We start from the raw sequence: 25,877 nt of genomic DNA on the forward strand, positions 1-25,877 counted from the left end.
AATTTCTACGTACCTATTGGGTCTAAATATTTAGGACCCGAAAAGACCCGGACCCGAAAGGAACCAGCCCGAACCCGACCCGAAGACCCGAACGCCCAGGCCTAATAAGGACAGAGGAAAAAACTAGTGAACAAGAAGCTGTTGAGACTGAAAAAGAGGGTGAGCAAGCTGAAAAGTCAGTAGTAGATGTGGTATAAGATGTGGAAGAAGAGGAAGAAAAAACTGAGGAAAATGATGGGAATCTAATGGAGGAAGAGAAAAAAGATGAAGAAGTTGTAGAGGAGAGTCCCAACGGAGAACATGCTGAAAAATCGGAGGAAGAAGAAGCAAAACCCGAGGAAAATGGTGAAAAATACATTGAAGAAGAAAAGCAAGGCCGGTACATGGTTGTTTACAAAGGCAGTGAAGAGAGGAAGGAAGCTAAGAAGAAGGCTGAGACTGATGGTGGAGCTAAGAAGAGAGGCAGACCGAAGAAGGATGAGACCGATGGTACAACTAAGAAGAAAGCTGAGACTGATGGTGCAGCTAAGAAGAAGGGCAGACCAAGGAAGGAATCAGCTAATCTGGTAGAATTTACGCCAAGGAAGAAGAGAAAACCTCCGTGGCTACAGAGTCCCTTCACGAATGTGAAGACCGAAGACATTGAAGGGCCGACGCAGAAGCGTAAAACAAAGGCTTAGTAGGCTTTGTTTGTGTTTTATTTATGTATTTAGGATATTATCTAAGTATTTTTGATGTTTCAAACTTTGTAAGACCATGCTTTTGGATGTTTAAAACTTGGTGTGTTGAAAAAGACAGATTTGAAAAATTGGATTTACAAGGCTTACTATGCCCAGAAATGAGTTAGTCGGATAACTGGATATACTGGGTTTACTATGCCTAAAAGCCACTATAAACGAAATACCAAAAATGGATATACTGGCTAACACATGTAAAACTATAAAATACATATATAAAAAATAAATTTCACATGTAAAACGTGCGGCCATCATAAATAGACTTAGTAATCTTCAAGATAGTAGTAATACTACCTTACACATAGTAATACATTTGCAAATTTGACATTTATTTAGTAAAACCATAACTAAAGAGAAAATTTTGTAGTAGAACCTAAGGTTTTATATAATGAATATCATTAAAGAACAAAATTACATAAACAATTTTCGAGAAATAAGTATTTTCATGGATTCGGGTTATTATAGGCTACAATGCACACAACAACCATGAAAGTTAAGAAATTGTTTTGGAAAAATGATAAGGTTTTCTTAAACTATTGAAAAGAATCATAAAAATTGTCTCATTCTACATATTTATTATACACATAGACTACTAATAGATAATATATGGGTTCTATATGTTAAATATACGTACTACTTGCAATTTATAGGACTTTCAAATTACACACAATAAAATTAGTAATCATAGTAGTCTGAATTACACATAGTAAAACCAGTAATCATAGTAGTCTGAATAACATATAATAAAACCAGTAATTCTAGTAGTCTGAATTACACATAGTAAAACCAATAATCATAGTAGTCCGAATAACACATAATAAAAGTAATAATCCTAGTAGTCCAAATAACACAACAAATTTAAAGATTCAAACACTTGAACCCGAACCACTTCCACATTCAAAATACACTGACATACCTCCTCCTCTGGCTCTAACTGTGCCTCTTGCGCTCCCTTTGCATCTTCTTCCTCTTCCACGAGATTCTCCAGCTGATGGAAACCTTGTTTGTTGTGGTCTTCTTTTCTTGACATCATAATCCGGAGGAAGTACTTTCAGTGCTCTAACTTCTTCTGGTATAACCCAATCAGACATATGAGGAACATGATATATTGTCCTGTGATAAGCCAAAGCCCATTGCTCAACCCAATAGTACTTACTACAATACTCAGATAGATGAAGTTTCCTTCCCGCTTTATCAGTCATGAATGTGGCAGCAGCTACAACATGAACACATGGGTATTTGTTTTTATCAAATTGCTCACAGCTGCAAGTCAACATAGCCATATCAACTGTATAAACCTTCCCGTCACTCCCTTTTACACTGTACTCAAGATGGAAGTTGTTTAACTCATCAACCTGAAGAAACCATGCATCAACACATCTTTTGAACATTTCCATTTCCACAATAGGCACAAGCTTCAGTGTGGGTGGTATTTCAGCTACCTCATTCATATGTTTGTTAAACCATTCAGCCATTTTTGCAATGATGACATCAAATATTGGTAGCAAGGTGAACTTTCTTGCGTCCTAAATTACACCATTAAAAGATTCTACTGAATTGATGGTGTCAACATTGTACATATCTCCTTCAAAGTAACACCTAGCCCATTTCGTCTCTTCAACATTTTTGTCGAGATACGTCGCTGCAGTAGGATACTTTCTGCGAAAAGCATGATAAAGGTTTAAGAACTCAGCCTCTGTATAAGCGTGTGCGCACTCCATAAACTTAAATGCATGGAACACTAGGCCTACTGCCTTCATCAAGCTTTTGTTTCTATCTGAAAGAAAAACCAATCCCAGGACATCGGATATCACTGATTTCAACTGTTCCATAAACCACATCCAACTATCATTATTCTCACCATCTGCAACACCGAAAGCAATTGGGTAGTGGTGATGATCAGGATCCTGAGCAGTCGCAACAAGTAGAACTCCACCATAAACATTCTTGAGGTGTGTTGCATCCACGATGAGGACTTTCCTCATCACGCTGAACCCTTCTATGCTAGCTCCCAAGGCAAAAAACGCATACTTAAATTTGTTGGCCTCATCCACTACCACACGAGTTACTGTGTCAGGATTTTTCTTCTCGAGCATGTACATGTAACTGTGTAATAAAGAAAAGCTCTCTTCTGGACTTCCTCGCACTTCATTAGCAGCTTGTCTTCTTCCTCTCCATGCTGTTGGGTATGATACATGGAGACAAACCCTACAATGAACCAAATTGATCAGAGTATTGGGAACTGGTGTGTCAAAACTACTGGGATAATCTTCAGCTAACATAGCCGCAACGATTTGTGGTGTGCCTCTCCTTCTATTAGGCAGTGTTCTTGTAGTAACAACAGAACATGTATGCTGCTTGATGTAACTTCTAACTGTCCAATGACCTGAGTCCACTAGCTTTGCACCTCGCACAAACCACTTGCAGCCGTCTTTCGCTCCTCGACATTTTATCACATATCTCACTCTATCCAACTTAATTATCTCATACTCAAAACATTTCTGATGAGAAGCCGTCTGAATATGAACTTGTGCTTCCTCCTTAGTTCTAAATTCTTGACCTATAACCAACTCCATACCATCATCCCGAGTCTGGTAGACAGGTGTGACTTCAACTGATGGTCTTACTTATGTATCTCCAAACACATGCTCATCTCTTTCGGTTAAATTCTCATGCATCTCAACGTCTTCGTAGAATGTGAGCACATCGTCATTACCATCTTTCTCAGTACCATATTCATCAGTACCATATTCACCACCACCCTCTGTATCAGGAGCCTCTCTATCAGTAGCCTCTCTATCGGTAGCATCTCTATCAGTGGCCTCTCTATAGGATAGACCGACATAGACATCAGTTTCATCATTATCTTCTGAAAGTTGCACTTCTTCATTCGTTTTGTATATATCATTGCTGAACTCCACATGTAGAACACTTCTACACTGCTCATGATTTACTTGCAGTAGATATCCAAACACGTCTTCATCATTCCATATATATGATGGCTTGTTCGAATTCTACACCATTGGGAAGTAACTAATCTTTGCTTCCATCTTAGATTCATCTACCTTTATCTTTCTGAAAATACGTTCAACCAAACAAGAGTATGTCACCTCCTCCACTGATTTTTTCAACACAATCGTGTGAATTTCATCTTCTCCTTCACCATCTCCCGAGATCCATTTTATTTCAGCCTCATCCTTCATATAATATCCCCCGTAATCAAAACAAAAGATTGTGCAATGTGGATTTTCCATTTTTCCCCAAATAAAATGGAATTATTATAAAAATTATCAATATTGAGGCAAAAATTTCATTCTCACACCCTACGGTCTTCTCTTACTAATACTAGTTATTTCAAATCTACAAACATAGTAATATCCGTAATACTAGTAGAACTTGTAAACATAGTAATATCAGTAATACCAGTGAAACCATTTTTTCTTAGTAAAACTAGTTATCTTAGTAATATCCAGAAATTGCCCTTCCACTAACTAATAAACTTTTAAAGACGAATTTGTTCGGATATTTCAGTACCCATGATATATACTCTATCTTAATGAGATTAAAAGAAATTAAACAAATAAAAATCATCAAAAACAGACTTAAATATGTATCTCCATCCAAAACTCATAAACATAGTTTCATGAAACCTTACATTTTTAACATTACCCATCATATACACTACATTTAAATGATATTTTTAAAAAAAATTAATCAGAAAAGTACATAAAATATACTTAAAATCAATTAACACAGTATTCAAAATCGTCCTTAAAATCTCAAATTTTTCATGAAATCTTATATTTTAAACATTACCCATGATATACACTATATTTAAATGATATTTATTTAAAAATTCATCAAAAACGGACTTTAAATACTTGTTTTAGAAGCTTCAAAATCGCCTATGGAGAATGAAGAAGAAGAGTTGTACGTACGAGGAGCTGTGGGAGAGTGAAGACATGTGGGTCATCTCCAATCTCATTGGTTAAAGTTGTTTATGGGTCACGTTGGTGGTTAATTTATTTAATTCAAGATATAAATGTTTATGAGGTGGATATATATAATAAATAAATGGAAGGTTAGTTTAGGGTTTGCAAATTCAAAAGGATAATGAGAATAGAAAGAGGATATAGAGAATAAATATTTTTCAATAAGAGCGTTTGAGAATAAATTCCATTTAATTCACACTCTATATATGTAGTCCCATAATTCCAATTATAAAAGGTTTTTTCTAATTTTTATTCAACAAAATTGAGAAAAAAATGAATTTATGCCCCCACTTTCTACGTTAACATAACATTTATTATTATGATTCAAATGAATCCACAATCTTATATAATTACAAAAATTCTTCCGAAAGGAAATGTAACACAAAAATATTTTACACTGGAAAAATTGGTAATGTGCTAAATTTCAAAAATGAAATTTTGCGTGACACATCTAAGCTTTAGTCAGGGCCGACCCTGAGATCTAGGGGGCTGTAGGCGGTTTTTAAGAAATTTCAGCTAAAAATTTTTTTTGGTAAATTTGGGAGCCTTAAAAAAAAAATTTGGGAGTTTTTTTCTATGTAATTTTTTCCAAAATTTTTGAAGACCTAAAGCTAATGTTTCGTTAGGCTTTTCCCAGGACCTGTCCTGTATCAACTTTAGACATATGTTGAGTGCGAAGAGAACCATATATCTATTATGTATCTGCTCGGTAATTGTAAGAAAATCAGTAAGGGTTTAGAGTTTGTGATAGAAGAAGAGATGTTGATTGTTGCGCAAGTAACTCTTTCTTTGATTTTCATACTATGATGAAATACTCATGAAAACACTTTATACTACTAATTTATTTGTGACTGGTCCAACTATATTTAAAACATAAAATTTAATTAGATAAATAAATAAATTTAATTAAAATAATAAAATGGTTGAGATACTTCATTTAGGTGTTAGACCAATGAAGATCTCTTAGTTTGTTTAGACCAAAAAAAAGATCTCTTAGTTTGAATGTAAAAACACTTGATAAAGAATGGTAAAATAAACACAGTAAACACACACAGCTTTTACAAAGAAACAAAATTCGAAATATCATCTGTTCCTGGGGACATCTCATCGTTCTTTTAGAGACTTTGAAACATCGAGATAATTGAGCCGACATGTCCCTAGTAGCAATTCTGGTAGTTCCTCTGCTGTGTTTGCCTGCATAATCAGTTTCAAAACATCAAAGAAATGTATCATTATTACTTATATGATCCACAAAATTAATAACATAGAGCATTGATTTTGCTTTACCTGTATCAAAAAGGCCATTTCTATAACCAAGTTGTTAAGATACCCAAGAACAAGATTGGTTACACCTCTTGCAACAGTTGAAGATCCAACATCAATATCAAGCTGAGAAAGAAACAAATCCAATAAACATTATAATTTTAATACCATATAGCATATAAGCTGGATTTTTATTTATGTTTTTTACCTCCAAGTAATTCTTTCCACGGGTGTAACGTACTTCAAGTGCGTGACCCACCAAGCAAGCCTTCTTGCCAACACTCTGCTTTACAATCCACGAACCTTTGGAGATGTGAGGGATGAGTTTAAAGCGCGAATTGCGATAAGCATCATCACCATTCACAAAACTATGTAACAAAGGATGCTCTTCTAATGGAGTTTTCAGCATATAGTACAATGCTAGACTGATCATAGCAGAACCAGGGACCTGGTTTATATATATGTTTCATAGTGATTAGTGTCTCTTAACTATGAATAATATCAACATTCCTTAGAATAACAGCAGCTTAGCTCAAAGTTACCTGCATGTTTACAATGAAGAAAAACTCTGGACCGCCTTTCGCTCCGAATTCTTGAACTAGACCACCTAGTCGACCACCAAGATCATCTTCTCGCTTATCAGAACTTATCCAGTCTGCTCCAACCATTTGCATCATTGTGCCATTTGCCTTTACCTATAGTTTGAGTAGTGCCAGCATCATTATCATTGCATCTAATTAAGCTTCAAGAACATAAACACAAGTGTGTATCTAGAAAATTGATTACCTTCTGTTGGTCATTTAAATAATTGTCTCCACGAATCAAGAATGTGGATGGATCAGCGATAGACCAACTACAAGGCATAGTAAGATTTGGGTCTTGTTGGAGAGTGGCTCCATAGATGAATGTGCTATTTACATCCATACCGACCTCTTGTAAATCCATGTAGCCTTTCTTATTATTGGCTAGATCTTGAAGTTTCTTGACAATACCAGATGGTGATGGTAGCTTGAGCTGAAACACACACACACACACACACACACAACTTTAAACTTTACTTTTTCCACAAGCATACAAGAAGTGAGAGAGCGGAAATTAACTTGAGAGTGTCCTTGTGAAAAGGGAGAGTTCTCAATTAAGCTATCAAACTCATAAGACTCATTGGGCTCAGGAACGTCAAAAAATTCATCAGAAGCATCATTTAAGTCCATCAAACTGTTGCGTGCTGAAGAAGGTTTCTCCATTTCCTCAACTTTCACAAGCTCCAGATCAATCCTTTTGGCTTCTTTTTTAAAGGGTAAAGTGTTGATCTTAGACAAGGAAAATTTGGTTTGCATGAACTCCCCTGAGACGAACTCAGCGAAGCCGTGTCCTTGTTTCGCTTTGAACATTTCACGTAAGGCCGCAAGTCTCTCAACCACACGAATGGTTATAGATCTTTCAGAAGATGGCCTCATGTATAAGTTCCAGCTTCTCCAATCAATGGCTACCATATGCTTTACTAGTGATTGCTTCCCTTTGTTTACAGGAGTCACCACATAACCACCACCTACATTCCAAATGCAGAACTCATTAAAAAACAAAGGATCATGAAGTTAAATTCTATTTTCCATTCGAAAATTCTAATAGGTCTATTCGAGATGATGTGTTTTTGACGTTCTTTCCCCAACTCGGATCAACTTGCATGCTTACTTACATATTTTGATAACAATATTAAATCATTTCTAACTTTCGATTATGTAATTAAAACGAAGAAAATGAACTAGAGTGTGAGGCAAGAAACTTTACTTTTGAGACAAGCGCGAACATATCCTTTAGTTGGTGGACACTTCTTGTGATAAACAGAGTGGCAAAGTATCACTGTGATATTCAAGGATGAGAAGGTTATGAACCTTGAGAGAGGAAACAGATCAGGAAATATTATCATTTATCTAACCGTAGGTTCCATCTTCTTCCCTTCTCCAGTAGCGTCGTAGCAACACGTCTCTTCGATTCATTAACCATGGCAACCAATCACTGTACAACTGGATATTAACTATATCTGTGTGTCCATCAAGATGCTCCACCACGCTTCCTTTGTAGAAACAGAAGTCCCATCTACAAGAAAGTCATGCAAACCCTAAGTCAAAACCATATTAAAGTCTCTAACACTATAGAAAGTCGAGTTCCATCTACTAAAAAGTCCCATCTACTAAGGTTGTTTAGCCCTCTCAGATCAAAGTTATTGAGCTTACTCTGATCGTAAAGGACCAAGAGACATTAACGTATTGAAAATATCTTCTGAAGTACCATCAATGACACCAACTGCCATAATTGCAGGATGATCATCCCAATGCTGCAAGAGGTTTCAGGTTTCAGCAAAGGAAATTAAAGTTAAGAAACCAATCATGATTCACAAATGGAAAGCCGGATTTAAGATTTAGAGGATCTTAAACATTTTTAGGATAATCTTAATAAAAATGTTTTTGGTAATTTGGGAACCACACAATCTAGGTATGATAGTTCTTTAAAATTTGGAGCCAAAATCAAATGTTTTTATCCGGCTGTGCCCAAAATCGACCCTGTATAATTGTAGTATATGTACAATTTTTTATTACCCGTCCGCGGGAATCCCAGTCTTTAGCTTCTTTGAAAAGGCGTAAACCTGAAAGTTCATAAACTCAGTAAGGCCAGCAGTTCTTGAACCACAAGTATTTACAAAGAACTTTATCTTCTCTTACCGTTTTGGCATCCAAAAATTTTCCATGGCGAAGGAGCAATGACATCAGGTGCTATTGTTTCAACATTCACCGATGAGTAATTTGTCCAGTCAACTGAGTTTTTGCGCCGTGACCTCCTTGATACATTAAACTTCACAAGTCCTTTCTCAGCATGAGATACAAATTCGCAATCCGGAAATGGAAACTTCTGAAAACATAAATCAAGTGTTTGTGAGTCTCAAATCTTATAATATATAGAAAATGTAGCAAACCTTTTGTGAAGCATCTTGTAATGATCTGATCCATTTGGCTGCTTCTTCAGGACTACTTGCACCCAGCTGTTCAAAAGTGTCATACAAAAAACCTAACTGATATTTAAAAAAAAAAAAACCTGATATGTGAAGAAAAACACTTTCCAAACAAACCTTTAATTGATCCAAATGGTTTGAGGTGTTGTAAAGCGTAAATATGAAAAGGATCTGAAACAACACATGAACCAAAAGTAATCAATAAACATCTGTAGATTGAGTAATATATAAGCTCATTAGTATCCAATGATAGTACCTTTCTATGGAAACTCTCTCTTCCATTGTCTGTAACCCGAATACAGCAGTCAAGAGATGCTCTTCTATCAGGTTCCTATACAGAAAACAAAAAAAAAATATAAAAACACAATATTCGCAACTTCTTCATGTAAATATCTTGCATCCACGCATCAATCTCTTAAATACTAATTCATAATTAACACGTAACAAAAATGTCATGCTATGAAAAAAAGAAAAAAAAAAAAAAAACCTCATTCTGATCAGATGGTACAGATTTAAAGCTTGTAAGGTTGTTGTCGTGAAGAACAAAATATCGTTTACGGGAGAACTGAAGTCCAAACCGGTTATGTCGGATGGTATAAAGCCAACCTTCCATTCTTCCATCAATTTGAGGCATTTCCATTTCTCTACAAAAAACCTTTTTTAAGTTTTGCATTTCATAAAACAATTCAAATTCAATATTACAAAATTTATCAGGAATTTTTTTATTTACCACTTGAAATGCTTGCTTCTTCCCCCTAAACAAATATTCACAAAACGTCTTAACTTGAAACGATTCTCTGATTCCGCCTAAGCGAAACAGAGAATCGAAAGTATGGAAGATCAGTTGCACAAAGAAGTTTTGTTTATTTATTTTGTTTTTCGCTCAACCAACAGAGAAAAACAAACATAAAAGTTCCTTTTCCTTTCTTTTATTGCTGTAAGTTTCCGTTTTAGTTATAAGATTTTTAACTTTCGCTGGTTAAAAATTGCTTGCTATTTTTGTGAGAGGCTAAATGATTGGCGCTTCTGTGTTTGGGTTTAAATTCTATAATTAGATTAAAAATGTATAACTCTGCTATTCATTATGTCCCTTCTACACTTTTATTGTTTACAAATAGACTCCAGATGTATTTATATTGTACGGTGAATGACTAACCATGAGTAGAACCAAGAATTGATCTAACACATTCCACAACTTAAACTGAGACGAAGAAACAAGAATTCGTTGTTACACACTCAAACACACAAATTCAGTTCGTTACCAAAAATATAATTAACGGGCCTTACGCATCAACTGGGTCTAACCCATCAATTTGTTACATACGGCCTAATATTTCTTTTACTGTGTTGGCAACAACAACAAAAGAAAATTCTCAAATATTTATAACTTCAATTTAGAAAGAAAAATCTACTTTGTCTTTCGAAATTAATAATTTTACTCTATTATTTCATAAAAACTGGGATAAAAATATAAATAAAGAAAATAAAATCTATATCTATCTATCTATATATATAAAAAAATGTTTGTCTCTCTCCTGTTGCGCCACGTCATAAAGTCTTTGATTGTGAGTGCGACACATGTCTTCTTTGCCTAAAACTCATCGTTTCATTAAGTTTTGATGTGGGCTGCTGCGTTTCATAATTTTTTACGGTTTAGTGGGTTTTTTGTTCACACCGTGATATAGCCCAAATACAGAGAGATAGCCACTAATGAAAACATATGTAAAGACTGAAACTTTGGAAACGAGAAGGAAAAGAAGGAGCGTACCGTGAGTTTCTGGATGCTATTGACTTCGCCTTGGTTGGAGGCGATATCAACGGTGACGGTTCATTTCGCCGCCACCGTAACTCAATAACATTCAAGAGTTTAAAATTATTGGCGATGGGTTTCGCAGAGTATGAAGAGGCAGAGGGAAGAGGATGATGAGCAACAACACTGAAGAGGTTAAAAAATAAAATCGAGCCAATCAATAAAAATATTCCACAGTTTAAACGGTGGCGAGTAAATCAGATCGGTTTCTCAATTCCGCTATGACTCGATCAAGAGAGAAATATAGTTTTTTTTGTCCAAATAAATATAGATATTATCAAAGCAAAGATTGCTCCGAACGAATCATAAAAAGATAAGGGAAAGCAATCAAAGGTTTTTATTTCATTTTCTAATTAGTTATTGGAATTAACATGAATGGAAGTGCCATACACGCGCAGAGACATGCGTGTTGGTGAGATATGAGATACATATTTTAAACTTAAAAGAGAAATAACCAGGAAGCAATACGTTCTATTCCCATTGGGTCTTTTCTTTTGAGCCTTTTGTTTCAAAGAAAAATGACAGAACATAACAAGATTTACTTCGGTTTAGTTTAGATTCGATTCAGCTTTAATGCATGCATGATTTTAAGCTACACAAGTTTCATTCAATAAATAAACCAACGGAAAATTTTATCGTAAGAAATTAGGTTAATTGAAATTCATAAGACAAAAAACAATAAATAATTAAAAATAATTTTATAATTATCTAGCTACAAAATAATATAAATATATGATTATAATTAATATTTAAATAAAAAATTCGGGCGTAGTCCGGGCCGATCCTAGTATATTATTATAAATGAGTGTTTACTCCCTTGTGGTGATGTCACGTCAGATTCCACGCAGATAAGTGAACTTTCCCCGCGCCGACACGTTTCACTCAGAAACGAAACTCATTGTTTCATCAAACGCAAATGTTGATGGGCTTCCGTTGGTTATTACGTTGGGCTCTGAGTTTGGCCAGCGAGACCAAAGCACAAACTTTAGGGTTCCTGTTCTTCTTCCACACTGAATCGAAAAGGCTTCTCTTTCGATCTCTGTAAACCAGCTATGGAGCTTCGAGATTTTCAATCCACGTGATGATTTCCTTTGTAGATCATCAATCTTGACGTTTTGCCTTCTCTTCTATTAACGGAAACAGTTCCTTCTCTATCACTCGGAATGTTCGCAGGTGATATGTCTTGGCAAATCAATTTGAGATTTCCTATTATTACATTATGGTTTCTAATTTTTTTTACACTTTGATTTCTGATTAAGCGATTCCTTGAATCTTTTATTACTTTATTGTTTCCAGTTATTCAAATCCATGATTATTCTCTTTTGCTTCCCTTCTTTCCATTTTCTAAAAATCTCAGGAGATGGCGAAGAGGTTCGGTCGGTAAGATCAGCTCCACAGGGACCTTCACGACGCTCTCGCAACCACCAAATGTCAGGTTTCATTCTTTCTCTCCTTCTCTGCGCTCATACTCTCTTATTGTGTAACGTTTATTGATTGCCAGTATCATTTCTCTGTAGTTAGATGAGTTCCAAAGCGCTGTTCAATCTAGCTACGACAATGATTTGAAAGACGAAACTCGAGACAAGCATCGTGAGTTTACTTTCGCTATGGAGACTCAGGTTGTGAAGATAGGGAAGTCTCACAAAGAAGCTAGAAAAGGAACTCCGAGATGGGTTCGTTTGGACGAAGATGATCAAGATGATCGTAATGAGCTTACCCTTTTCTTGGCTGGACCATCTGACTCTGAAAGGAAACAAATTTCCACAAATGGTGTGAAAGTAAATCAGCTTCAAGAAGAAGTGCTACTGATGATTTCGGTGCTTGGATTGCGGTTTCTGATGATGGGGTACTCCACAAAGCTTTGGCGAGCCATTTGTCTGACCTCCAAGAAAAGTTCTCAGCTTCTCTGGCGTCTTGAACTATATGGAAAGCCTTAGATCGTCAAGGAGACTCTGATGCTGCATTGTTACTTATCCAAACTAACCAAGCAAGATCTTCCAACGTAAGATCATTCACTCATTTTGTTTTCAACCATATATAAGCGACCACTGGATATTCCATTTCAGTTAGAGGCCGGAAAAGAAGACTAGGAAGAGGTACAGCTTCTTCAGTGAGACCCCTTCGGTGAGCTTGCACGTTACCATGGAAACAAAGCATTTGGATCATGCTTGGTGCCACTGGAGTATTGTCTTATTTACATTAAGTTAAGGTAAAATCTTAAAACCTTAAAAACCACTTTATAGGAAACTTGGTCAATTATGATCATGACAGTTCTTGAAAGTTAATGAAGGAACAACTTAACACACTTACTGTATATATATGTTCGACTATGGCCCACGAACATTAGACTAGGAGTCTGACTTCTGTGAACCGTATTGCGATATCTTGGGGAGAAATTTGTGTGGTGAATTCTCTAACAGCCAATGTTTGGTTAATATGTGATTCAATGGATGATAGTGTGTAATATATTTGGTTGGGGAGGTGATATTCAAATCTTCTAACGTGCTGTTAACTAATTATTTTTCAGAAAATATGGGACCTTAGGCTTGCAAGAGAAGGATCTCAGGCAGACAGTACTCACGTTACAACTGCAGTAAGTAATGTTAGTGAAGGCTATGTTACCAGGAAGCTTCATGCTTTAGTTTTGTAATAAGGTTTAGGAAGATGAGTGATTGATTGTGTTATGTATGCTATTCCTTTGCTTATAGAGACAAATAGGAGAAAGTGGCTTCAAGATAACCTAGAAACAAGAAGAAAAAGATAAGATAATCTGAGAAAATGGGTCCGCATCTGGAAGGACCAAATATATTTCTCCTTATTTTGGGTTTGGTTCTGAACAGTTTAGTGATGTTCTGTCATGGTGGCAGAACAAGTAGTTATGTCAGGAGGTTAGAGGCAACGGTTGATATGCCGCGCTATAGTGATGTTTTTCGTGTTCCTCCTGGTTTCAATGCACCGCAACATGTACGTATACACCTTTTCTTTCTATAATCGACAACCTCTTCTGAGTTTTGTTCCCCAAAATAATTATAATGATTAAGTATTAGTTTTTTTTGTTCTTTTTTGGTTAGGGTGCTGGTACATCAATTTAATTTTTCGGTGGGTGTTAGATTTTCTCTTTTTAAGTTTAACATTAGAAGAGCCGGCCATCCTGAAATTTTAGAGATTACAGTAATTTAACTCTTGAAACCTAGGGGTTCAAAATCTTATTTAACTATGCTAGAACCGGCTCTGAATATTAGGTGTGACGTTTTATCTTTTTAATATTTGTTTCTTGAGCTACTTGGGTTAACTGTGTCAGTAGTTTTATTGGTATGTATTCAGTTAGGTTTGTTAAGGTGTACATATTTTAGATGATGAAACGTTCCAAAAAGAAAATGATGAATCGTTCAATATTTCTATTTCATATTTATCTATGTGAAGCTATGCAGCTCCTGGATACGTGCAGACAGACCATCTTCTGTTAAAGAGGGATCTCTACGGTTTTGTTGTTGTGCTCAGCCAGATCATAACCCGACGTGGCGACGCCCGAACCAATGAGAGAAGCAAACCTCACACTGAACCAATGATGGCTCCACAATAACTAAGCAGCTGCAAGAGTATGTAGTTTGGGTAGACTTGCTGATCTTTGTTTAAAAAAAACGATAACGATTGGCCCAAGTTGAAGATTGTAGCGAAAACTTGATGAAGATTATCGAAGAATCTGAGAGGGAGGAGGAGTTAGTGTTGGAGTACAATTTTTCGTTTTCAAGTTTTTTTTGTTGTTCAAGTTTCATACTATATATATATATCAATTTAAGTCAATTTAGTATTTCGTGCAAATATTTGGTCTGAGGTCTGACAAATATATCAATGACGCTATCACTTAATATAATATCAAATTCCAAAGTTTGGTTTGCTAAAATTATAGAATAAAGGATAAGCTTTGTATAAATTCTAATACTTGAACATGTTATTTTGAATTGCATATGTAGTTATTTTGTTATCCAAAAGAAACACGAACAAATGTACACATGTATGCTATGAACTTTATAATTTTATATATGCATTACATTTTCTCAACTTTCACACTCCCAAAATTTTGAAGTCTAAAAAACGAGCAAAATAACTATGATGTTGATGATTCTTTAGCTTATGTTTTCCTGAAATATTAAATTAAAATAAAATGATCTGTGCATAGGTAAAAATATTGAAAAACTCAGCTATTAGAATAAATAAAAAAGCAAAATTCTAATAAATAAAATAAAACTTATGCCTAATAATAACAAACTTTATTCAATTTTCTAAATTTACACTAACTTAATTATATATAAAGAAATTAATGTAAAAATCATATTCCTAAAAAACTCAATAACATTTATTTAGAAAATTATAGACGTATATTTAGATAATATGTTTACTTAGTTTACAAATATAGTAGCATATAAAAGAATCAATGATGTATATTTTTTTTATCGCAGTAATTTGAGTATTTAATTTTTACATTCTCTAAATAAGAAATTATAAAATAAAATATCTCTAAATCCAAAAAACAAATACAATTGTAGAGAAATACATCAAAAATAAAGTGTAATATGTCTGAAGCTTTTTATTATCTTATTATATGTATTAAGAAAAAAAAAAATAGTGTTATCTTTTTATTACATAATAATTGTTATTAAAAATATGATGCAACTATTAAAATCAAAATTTACATTATAAATTAGTTTATATGAAATATATTTTACTGTAAACTTTTTTCGTACGTTTTTGTGATAATTTGTATTTTGTTAAAAATATTTAATCAGAAAACACATAATCTCAATGGAAATTTAACAGTTTTTGGAGTTGTAAAATATAAGCAGGAATAAACATAAATCAATAATTTACAGTATAATATAAGCACAAATAATTAATATATATATAGTATAGTTTTAACCCAACAAAGCATTTGACTAATTGTCACTTATATATCAAATTTTAAAATAAAATTTTACTCTAGCTATTCTAATTATTTTTTATTTATAATCTCACTGACCCTAATAAGTTATATTTATTGGTTTAACTGTCGTTTAATTTATCTTTTTTTTCCTCTCTATCACTCATAACACTTTCACCAAAGTGTTCTCTGTCACACCCCACCAAAGTGTTCTCAGTCACACCACATATGTACTCAAAATTAGAAAGCCTAACAAAGATTAATCATTGTACTTGCCTTCTCATCTCAAAGACTATACACATTGTCTACCCCTTTGACATTATTATTACCAATCTTCAAAAGATAGTAATGTTAAAAATCACAATCTCAACTTTAATCTCTAGTCTTTTGTCAAGGCAACTAAATGTCAATTTTTATAAAACATAATAATATTATTTTAAATTTAAATTTATAACATCAGAAACGTGGAAGAAAAATAATAAAAATAGACAGCTTTTAGATTACTAACTCCACGCAAGGAAACAATAGAGATACCTGCAACCTCCAACTTGGGGGCCCCCAGCCATTACTTAACACTTACTGTTTACTCTTTCCTCTTTCCTCTTTCCTCTTTCCTCTTTCCTCTGTCTTAAAATCTCTCTCTCTCTCTCTCTCTCTCCTCTCTTCGTGTAAGCAAAGAACCGATCTTTCGATAATTTGGGTAATAACTCTTCTCTATTCCCCTCCAAGCTCTCCAGTGATCGCATTGTTCCTGTGAAAGCTCGACCTCGCTCTCTTCCAGCTCCTCCAGAACCTGCTGAATCCTGGGTATTCTCAAACTCACATTTTCTTTGTTAATCTTTCTCTCTGTACGAACAAAGTTGCTTCCTTTCTTGTTTTTCTCGAGTTCACCATTAGCTTTGTTATAAGCCTGCTAGGGTTTTTCTGTAATTTCTTTCTTCTGGGTTTTACTGTTTATGCGATGTGATGGGTCTGTTGAATGATTCTTCTTAGGTATCGATTTGAGAATTTATCAGATTTAGAGGAATAAGTCCCACTTGTGTGTGTGTTTGTGTAATTAAATTTATATATTTCTGCATATTTTCCCACTTTATTAGACCGGGAAAATAGTTTTAAATTGGGTCAAAGTGAAATTAGAAAGCAGAAACATCTGTTGATATGTGTGTTTGTGTAATTAAATTTATATATTTCTGCATATTTTCCCACTTTATTAGACCGGGAAAATAGTTTTAAATTGGGTCAAAGTGAAATTAGAAAGCAGAAACATCTGTTGATAATGTCAAGTTTCTGTTTTAAAGTTAGTTCCTTTACTTCAGTTTCCACAAGAGAAGAGGTGACTCAATCTAGTCAAGTCTGTCTTTCAGACAAATGAGTCAAAGTCAATGCTTTAACATGTTGTGTTCCTATAGAGAAAACTAAGCTAAAGATACAGTTTCCTTCTTTTTTCTTCATATAAAACACATTATGCTTGAATACTAAGGAACCAACACTCTTTCAAAATCATGATGTCTATTGTGTTAGTTGCCACTAGAGGTGACTCAATCTAGTCAAGTGTGTCTTTCAGACAAATGGGTCAAAGTCAATGCTTTAATATGTTGTGTTCCTACAGAAAACTAAGCTAAAGATACATCTTCTTTTTTTTTTTTTCATATTAAACATATTAGGCTCTAGTGTGTTAAGTCATTTTAAACTTTGATTTCTGAAATATTATAATAGAATGTTCCATAAGTTGATATGTATGTTTTTTTGTGTGTTCTTCAGCTTTGTAGTTTTGAATGGATCCTGTGCCGGTTCGATGCCTCCTTAACAGCATATCTCGTTACCTTCATCTGGTTGCATGCCAGACCATAAGATACAAGCCCATCCAAACATGTATTGGAAATGTGGTTCACTTGTTGAAGCTCTTGAAACCGTTTCTAGATGATGTTGTTGATTGCAAAGTACCTCCTGATGACTGCTTAAACAGCGCCTGCGAAGATCTGGATTCTGTAGTTAACCAGGCTAGGGAGTTCTTAGAGGACTGGTCCCCAAAGTTGAGCAAGCTCTTTGGTGTAAGTTGATGAACAAGCTCTCATTTTCAGTTTTCTTTCTCTCTCTCTCTCTCTCTCTCTCTCTCTCTCTCTCTCTCTCTCTCTTTGCATCATTCATTGAGTTGTGTGTGTGCAGGTGTTTCACTCCGAGCTTTTGTTGGAGAAGGTCCAGACTTGTTCACTGGAGATTAATCGCATACTTCTTCAGTTATCACAGTCAAGTCCTGTAACTTCAAGTGTACAAGGTGTTGAGGTAAACTTACTTCAGCGGTGTATGCAGGAGATTGAATGTTTTAAGCAAGAAAGGACACTGTCTGAACACATGAAGGATACTGTGCCTTTGGATACTGATGATCTTGACAGCATTATTCAGATGATGGGATTGATATCAAACCAGGATCTCTTAAAGGAAAGCATTGCTGTGGAGAAGGCGAGGATAAGATCTCAGACAAGCAAGTCCAAAGAAAAGATTGAACAAATCGACCAACTGATAGATCTCGTCTCTTGCATCCGTGAACATATGCTCAAAACCGAGTTTCTTGAAGTGGCTAAAGGCGTCTCAATACCTCCTTATTTCCGGTGTCCTTTGTCAACAGAACTCATGCTGGATCCTGTAATAGTAGCTTCAGGACAGACATTTGACAGAACATCGATCAAGAAATGGCTTGATAACGGGTTAGATGTTTGTCCCAGGACGAGGCAGGTGCTGACTCATCAAGAACTCATTCCTAATTACACCGTTAAGGCTATGATAGCGAGATGGTTGGAGGAAAACAGTATCAACCTTCCTGCTAACTCTGATGGAGGTGGTGATGCTTCATCCATGGCTAACAACAGAGGTTCTAATGACTTCAACCGAACCGAGAGTTTTCGTTTTTCTTTGAGGAGCAGCAGTTTTACCTCGAGATCGTCTCTTGAAACTGGAAATGGGTTTGAGAAAGTGAAGATCAACGTGCCTGCCAGTTTATGCGGGGAGTCTCAGTGCAAGGATGTTGAGAACTTCGAACTTTCTTCTTCAGGGCAGTCTTATACTCACAGCAGGAGTGAATCAGTTTGCAGTGTGGTCTCTTCTGTTGATTATGTCCCTTCAGTGACAAATGAGACGCAAAGTATTCAAGAGAACCACCAAAGCTGCAGTGAGATGTCTCCCAAGAAACACTCAGAAAGTTCAAGCAACGTGGATCATGTGTATAGTGAGTGCTCTTCACATACTATGAAACTGGTACAAGATCTTAAAGATGGATCTAGCAAAGAGAAGACTGCTGCTGCAGCTGAGATACGTCATCTGACCATTAACAACGTTGAGAACCGTGTTCACATTGGGCGTTGCGGTGCCATCACTCCACTGCTGTCACTTCTATACTCGGAAGAAGTGCTAACTCAAGAACATGCAGTCACTGCTCTTCTGAATCTTTCGATAAGTGAAGTAAACAAAGCCATGATTGCGGAAGCCGGGGCTATAGAGCCGCTTGTTCATGTTTTGAACACAGGTAATGACAGAGCCAAAGAGAACTCAGCAGCAACGTTGTTCAGTCTATCTGTTCTGCAAGTCAACAGGGAGAGAATAGGGCAGTGTAACGCAGCGATACAGGCTCTGGTGAATCTTCTTGGAAAGGGAACGTTCAGAGGGAAGAAAGATGCTGCGTCTGCTTTGTTCAATCTCTCGATAACTCATGAGAACAAGGCTCGTATTGTGCAAGCCAAGGCGGTGAAGCATCTTGTGGAGCTGTTGGATCCGGAACTAGAGATGGTTGATAAAGCAGTTGCTCTTCTTGCGAATCTTTCTGCAGTTGGAGAAGGGCGTCAAGCGATTGTGAGGGAAGGTGGGATACCGTTGCTTGTTGAGACGGTTGATTCAGGGTCTCAGAGAGGGAAAGAGAATGCAGCTTCTGTGCTGCTTCAGTTGTGTCTGAACAGTCCCAAGTTTTGCACTTTGGTGTTGCAAGAAGGCGCAATACCTCCACTTGTTGCCTTGTCTCAGTCTGGTACACAGAGAGCAAAAGAGAAGGTAAAGAGTATAACAAAACCAAGTCCGGTTTCTTGTTGTGGTTTAGATATCTGAATAGTGATGTTCTTTGCAGGCACAGCAACTCCTCAGCCACTTCCGGAACCAGCGAGATGCAAGGATGAAGAAAGGTAGATCATGAACATCAAGAAACGGAGCTCCATGAGATTTGTATTGTTAAGCTAGTAGATTTTTTCTCTCTTTTTGCCAGGAACATTATAGTGTCTTCCCTTCTCTCTCCTTTTTGTGTTGTGTGATGAGTGTGTTAATGCTTGTGTGTAGTAGTTATATATATATATATATGTGCAACTTGTGAGATTTGAGTATATAGGAAATGAAGTTTTTATTACAAAACACATTTGCATATATACATCATGGAAACCATAGAACTCTAAACCCATTTGATTCAGTATATCTATGTTACATTCCTCCAATTCTCTTGCTTGTTTCTTTACAAACAAAACCAGAGTCCTTTTACAAACAAAACCAGAGTCCTTCCACTGGTACACAAGCATTATTGGTTTGATGTCAAAATTTGTTTGTTACCTTGGCTTTGGTTGCGAAGCAAAAGAGAGTAAGGGCTGAACGAGTTCACCAATGCACTATGCAAGAGTTCAGAGACCACTGAAGCACGTCATGGTCTGATCCAAAACCAAAAGAGTGAACAGGAAGCTGAGGAGGCATCACCCTGTAACTTGGCATCATCAGATACTAACATTCGGTTTAGTTTGGCTTCAAATACTGATCCAGATTTAATGCTGCAAATCACTTTAACAACACTACTAACATCACTTGAAAGTAACAGAAAATCAAATGTTTTTTTAGTCAACAATAAGAACAAGAAAGAGGAAGATTGACTCTCTAGACTCCCACATATTACGACACATTAACAAGAAATCTGGTCTCCAGAAAATACATATTATTCTCCCAAACTATTACACATCCTAAATTTCTCTCTCTCTCTCTCTCTACATAAAAGGTCCACAAACGCACAAGCAATAGCCTCCATATTCCATTGAGAGCCACTTCATCGTTTACTTCTCTTCTTGATGACTGCCACTTGTTTTCACCTGAAACACAAAAAACAACCACTGTTGAAATCCAAACTCATTTTTGAATCCCTTTGAAGAAATTCACACATGCCCTTCTTAAGAAAACAAAACAAAACAATCAAAGACATGGTCACTATGTCACTATGTATATATCCTATTCTGCTCGGTCTTACCCTCTATACGTTAAGAGTTTATACTTTACACCTTAGCTATTAACAACACATCAACCTCCAAACCGGTGGATTATATATATATATATATATATGTGTGTGTGTGTGTGTAAGCATTCAAGCATGAGCCATCAGAAGCTGCACAAAACAAGTTAAATCACAGAGGAGGTAATGAAGCAGATTTACCTGAACTGAACCATGCTTGAATCAAAACTACATCTAAGCAGGAAGAGATACCGCTGCTTCCTCCTCGTCTAAAGACACAACATAAGGCTTAACTTTGAATGTTTCAGTGATTGTAAAGCTAAGCTCGTAATTCACAGTCTTCGTCCCAAAGATGTTGAACTTTCCTGCGCTCTTGTAAGCTACATCGGCATCAGCACCCTTCATAAATACTACTCTAGCCCGATTCTTCTCCTCGTCAACCTCAGTCTGTGAATCCCTTATTGGTCCAAAATGCCTGAACATTTTACTCATACTCTTCTCAAAAGGTATTACATCCGCTTCGGAAAAGTACATTATAAGCTCAGCTGGTGCATTCTCATCAAAGTCCGCCGGTTTGTCTGAAGCTGAAGGAAGAGGGTAACTGATCTGAGACTGTCTTCTTCTGTATGGACGACGAGTCCTTTTGACCTGAGCAGGTTTCAGCTCAACAGGCACAACTTGATAGTTTTCTTTTTCTGTAGCAGCTGGCGTTTGCTCTTCGCCACCGTTATGGATCAACCTGTCAGTCCAGTATGTGTCTCCCATTTCCTCAAACTCAAATGCTTCGGTTCCAACTGCTGCGCTCGAATTGGATCTACCTCTTTTGCTGCTTGCCTTCTCTGGAACAAACTGCTGCGAAGCCGATGAGTTTCGGAAATCTAAGAAAAAGCCAGAGGCGATTTCAGACACAGCGTTCTCTTTTACAGGGTCTGTTGCTGCAGAGTGAAGCTGGGATACAAAGCTCTCAACAGAAAGAGTCTCATCACCAAGGTTACTACTACCCTTGAGAACAGAAGGAGATCCTGCCATCTGACTAGCAGCTCTGGCTATGCATGCACCGATCTTAAAGGAGGGCTTTTGTTCACTCAGGACATCAGCCTTTCGTTTCACACCATTGGTCTTGATATCAGAATCTGTTCCAACTTCAGCATAGTCAGAGTTGTCCGGATTTTCTTCCATTACTGTATCTTCCTGCTGTTGGTTTTGATCGATAATTGGAGCTTCATTAGTAGTGTCACCTTCCTCCCTCCTTGTGTCTTGTTGATCCTTCTCGTCAGATCCCAAAATTGCATCAGAAGCCTCTTCTGGACACTCTGTAGCAACAGGTGCTTCATTGAAATCATTTTCAACACCTTCAGCATGTGAGCTTACTTTACCACCATCCTCCTCGGTGGCAACTTCCTCTGCGGTGAGAGTAGCTTTCTTATCCTCTTTCAAAGATGATAGATTCCCAGATTCAGTTTTGAGGTCTTGTACATTTCCTGACCAAGAGGATACACCACTGAAATCAATAAAGTTGGTAATATCAGACCTTGGATCAAAAAGACCGTTCTGATCCAACTGTTCAATTTCACCTGGAGCAGCATCTTCACTGGAACTCTTTGGATTTGCTGATTCAACTGCCATATCAGCATCATCTTTCCTTTCATCAACTTCCATTCCCTTCACTAAATTGCTGTCAGCTTCAGCAATTGGAACATCTTGGGTTGGTACCATACTTGCACCAGCATCATCCAAAACAAGCTTCTCCAGCGTTTCCTCTTCAGTATAATCGACATCCATGGCTTCTCCATTTTCTTCTTTATGGGTTGTATCTACTTCACCACATGTTTCAGCAGCAGGGTTTTCTTCGTTTGTTTCCTGAGTAGACTCCTCTGGAACTTGCACAGATTCTGAATCCTTACCATTGTTGGTCTCGGATCCAACATTCTCTTCATTCGCCTGTTTGCTATCAACATCCATGTTGGCATCATCACTTCCATCACCTGATTCCTTCTCTTGGCCAGCTTTATCTTCCGCGACAGAAAGCGTCTCACCATCCACTGAGCTTTGTTGGGGCTTCTCAGTTTGAACATTTTGTTCAGCTACATGGTTTGCCTCCTCGTCATTCACTTCATTCTCCTCTTCACCTGCACTTTCACCATTCACCGGCTTCACATCAACAGCTCCAGCATCTCTCTCGGTTTCAGGCTCACCAGTCTTTACAACATCATCAGGGCTAACACCCTTCTCAACGTCATCCTTAGTAACAGAACCAACACCTGAATCAGAAACATCTTCGACGCATGGCTCCTTCACCGGAACATCAACTTCACCATCTAGGGTTTCAGACTTAGAAGCTAACCCTAGTTCCTTACCTGTTTCCTCCAAGGGCGCTTTGCAATCACCAATTGACGCACTTTCTTCTCTCTGTTCCTCCATGGAAGTACCTGTTTTGCAGCTTAAACACTCAGTACATAGATGAATCTCGTCTAAAGAAAGACGAATCCTTTTAACAGAAATCGAGGCAAAGTTGAAGATTTCAAGTGAAATTAACAACGGGAAAGCTGAAAGGGATCGATGGGTTTACCTTTTTTAGATCAAAGGTGAGGCCTTTGGGTCTCTCTCAGTTACAGAGACGAGTGTTCGTTCGTTCAGAACAAGAGAGAAGAGAAGATTTGATCTTTTTCGGGATAATGCCTTTTCTTCTTTCCTAATTATTTGTAAGCCCTTATTGTTTTTGTTTTTGTTGGCTTATTGGTTTCACTTTTAAGATCAAACTTTCGGATATTACTAAAAGAGCCTTTTAATATTTTTTTCCGTATTTGTGCTTTTTGAGTTAAGCAGGATTATAGAATTTACAATTTTGTGATCATTGATTCATAAGAAACTAATAATGTTTTTAAAAGGGAAATTACATGTTTACCACTTTCATGTTACCATTTTTCACTTTGACCACATTTTCAAAATTATCTTTTTCGTTAAGTGGCACAATATTTTTATACTCTTGTTTTTTATATATATAATAAATAAATATTTAAATAAATAAAATTCTAAAAAAATAAAAATTAATTTTTTAAATTTTTTTCCAATTATACTATTTCGAAATTCAAACCCTAAACCCTAAAACTCAACTCTAAACTCTAAACCATCAATCCCAAACCCTATATTTTTGAAATACAAACCCTAAACCCTATACCATCAATCCTAAACTTTTTTTTTTTTTTGAAATACGAACCCTGAAACCTGAAACATTAACTCTAAACCCTAAACCCCGAAACATCAACTCTAAACTCTAAACCCTAAACCTTCAACTCTAAACCCTAAAACATCAACTCTAAACCCTAAACCCTAAACTTCAACTTTAAACCCTAAACCATCAACACTAAATCCTAAACTATCAACACTATACCCTAAACCATAAAAAGTAAACTATAAACCCTAAACCCTAAAAAATTAACTCTAAACCCTAAAACATCAACTCTAAACCCTAAACGTAAACCCTAAACCATAAAACTCTAAACCTTCAAATCTAAACCCTAAAACATCAACTCTAAACCCTAAACCCTAAACCCTAAACCTTGAACTCTAAACCCAAAATCCTAAACCCTAAACCCTAAAACCCTAGAGTTGATGTTTTAGGGTTTAGATTTGAAGGTTTAGAGTTTTATGGTTTAGGGTTTACGTTTAGGGTTTAGAGTTGATGTTTTAGGTTTAGATTTGAAGGTTTAGTGTTTTAGGGTTTAGGGTTCGAATTTCAAAAAAATATAGGGTTTAGGGTTTAGGGTTTACGTTTAGGGTTTAGAGTTGATGTTTTAGGGTTTAGATTTGAAGGTTTAGGGTTTAGGGTTTAGAGTTGATGTTTCGGGGTTTAGGGTTTAGAGTTGATGTTTCATGGTTTAGGGTTTAGAGTTGATGATTTTGGATTTAAAGTTGATGTTTTAAATTTAGATTTAGGATTTAGGGTTTACGTTTAGGGTTTAGAGTTGATGTTTTAGGGTTTAGATTTGAAGGTTTAGGGTTTAGGGTTTAGAGTTGATGTTTCGGGGTTTAGGGTTTACAGTTGATGTTCCATGGTTTAGGGTTTACAGTTGATGATTTAGTGTTTAGAGTTGATGTCTTAAATTTAGATTAGTTAACCGTATGTTTTTTTTTCCATTTAATCAAAAGGTTATAATTGTCTTTTACCCTTCATTAAAAATGAGAGTAAAAGTGGTTAGTGTAAACATGAAAAGTAGTATTTTTAAAATGGTATTTTCGGCAATTTCCCCTTTTTAATCCCAATCAAGTTTGTTAACAAAACTAATAGCTTGTGCTTTTTAAATGGTTATTTTCATAAAATTTAAATTATATTAGGATTTCAATCATAAATTTTGTATATATTGTGGTGAATTGTCAAATTCATCTCACCCTTTATCATCAATCTAATTGACATCCATAATTAATAAAAAAAAATTAAAATATGAAAAAAAAGCAAAATAACAAGAAAAAAAAAGAAACGATGTCGACGTTAGGGTTTAGAGTTTATAGGGTTTAAAGTTTTTGTGTTAGGTTGTATAGGGTTTAGGATTTTTGGGTTTACGGTTTTAGATTTAAGGTTTAGTATTTAAGATTTAGGGTTTAGGGTTTAAAATTTAGAATCTTATTGATAGTGTTACCGTTGTTAACATCGGCGTTAACATCAACATTGTTCCTTTTTATAGCTATTTTTTAAAATTTTAATATATTTTTTATTAACTTTCCATGGCATTTTGATTACTGATAAGTAGTGAAGTGAATTTAATAAGAGAAAAAGACAAAAATAGCACTAAATCAAGTTTATGTTCCCAAACTAGCACTCAAGGTCAAAAGTCACAAAAATAGCACTTAATGTTTTATCAAAAGTCACAAACTTAGGGTGGGGTTTAGGATTTAGGGTTTAGGGTTTAG

General features: G+C 36.0%; 5 protein-coding genes across 8 annotated transcripts; 2 read left to right on the top strand and 3 right to left on the bottom strand.

Annotated features, from left to right (window-relative positions):
* Positions 1-2,263: 2,263 nt before the first annotated feature.
* LOC106338624 lies at positions 2,264-3,313 on the bottom strand. The gene has a single exon (XM_013777560.1). The coding sequence runs from the start codon at positions 3,311-3,313 to the stop codon at positions 2,264-2,266; it is 1,050 nt and encodes a 349-aa protein (XP_013633014.1).
* Positions 3,314-5,692: 2,379 nt separating this feature from the next.
* Positions 5,693-9,921, bottom strand: LOC106340313 (protein ENHANCED DISEASE RESISTANCE 2-like). The gene is made up of 16 exons (XM_013779195.1): positions 9,730-9,921; positions 9,487-9,643; positions 9,256-9,330; positions 9,117-9,170; positions 8,964-9,029; positions 8,713-8,899; positions 8,590-8,636; positions 8,227-8,327; positions 7,929-8,089; positions 7,781-7,852; positions 7,093-7,541; positions 6,779-7,006; positions 6,535-6,687; positions 6,201-6,440; positions 6,017-6,118; positions 5,693-5,923 (listed from the first exon to the last, which is right to left on the bottom strand). The coding sequence occupies exons 2-16, from the start codon at positions 9,637-9,639 to the stop codon at positions 5,834-5,836; spliced, it is 2,178 nt and encodes a 725-aa protein (XP_013634649.1). The 5' UTR covers positions 9,640-9,643; positions 9,730-9,921; the 3' UTR covers positions 5,693-5,833.
* Positions 9,922-11,762: 1,841 nt separating this feature from the next.
* On the top strand, positions 11,763-14,685 carry LOC106340183. Of its 3 annotated transcripts, XR_001269323.1 has the most exons (6): positions 11,763-11,982; positions 12,167-12,244; positions 12,327-12,811; positions 12,876-13,018; positions 13,337-13,402; positions 14,258-14,685. XR_001269323.1 is itself a non-coding variant. In XM_013779048.1 (4 exons), the coding sequence occupies exons 1-3, from the start codon at positions 11,973-11,975 to the stop codon at positions 12,744-12,746; spliced, it is 504 nt and encodes a 167-aa protein (XP_013634502.1). In that variant the 5' UTR covers positions 11,763-11,972; the 3' UTR covers positions 12,747-13,018; positions 13,337-14,685. The 3 variants fall into 3 exon arrangements, 1 of the variants encoding a protein (XP_013634502.1); XR_001269322.1 differs by having other exon boundaries at positions 12,167-12,239; positions 13,337-14,685; XM_013779048.1 differs by having other exon boundaries at positions 12,331-13,018; positions 13,337-14,685.
* A 1,630-nt stretch (positions 14,686-16,315) lies between these two features.
* LOC106342723 (U-box domain-containing protein 3-like) lies at positions 16,316-20,080 on the top strand. Its single transcript, XM_013781740.1, has 4 exons — positions 16,316-16,534; positions 17,489-17,778; positions 17,894-19,765; positions 19,839-20,080. Exons 2-4 carry the CDS (start codon positions 17,503-17,505, stop codon positions 19,902-19,904), a joined length of 2,214 nt encoding a protein of 737 aa, XP_013637194.1. The 5' UTR covers positions 16,316-16,534; positions 17,489-17,502; the 3' UTR covers positions 19,905-20,080.
* A 438-nt stretch (positions 20,081-20,518) lies between these two features.
* LOC106342139 (enolase-phosphatase E1-like) lies at positions 20,519-23,676 on the bottom strand. 2 transcript variants are annotated; one of them, XM_013780989.1, is made up of 4 exons: positions 23,539-23,676; positions 22,544-23,398; positions 21,171-22,450; positions 20,519-20,832 (listed from the first exon to the last, which is right to left on the bottom strand). In XM_013780989.1, the coding sequence occupies exons 2-3, from the start codon at positions 23,388-23,390 to the stop codon at positions 21,204-21,206; spliced, it is 2,094 nt and encodes a 697-aa protein (XP_013636443.1). In that variant the 5' UTR covers positions 23,391-23,398; positions 23,539-23,676; the 3' UTR covers positions 20,519-20,832; positions 21,171-21,203. The 2 variants fall into 2 exon arrangements, with proteins under 2 accessions (XP_013636443.1, XP_013636442.1); XM_013780988.1 differs by having other exon boundaries at positions 21,171-23,398.
* Between the last annotated feature and the right edge of the window lie 2,201 nt (positions 23,677-25,877).

Source organism: Brassica oleracea, chromosome C4 (genome assembly GCF_000695525.1).
Source record: "Brassica oleracea var. oleracea cultivar TO1000 chromosome C4, BOL, whole genome shotgun sequence".
Classification (NCBI taxonomy): Eukaryota; Viridiplantae; Streptophyta; class Magnoliopsida; order Brassicales; family Brassicaceae; genus Brassica; species Brassica oleracea.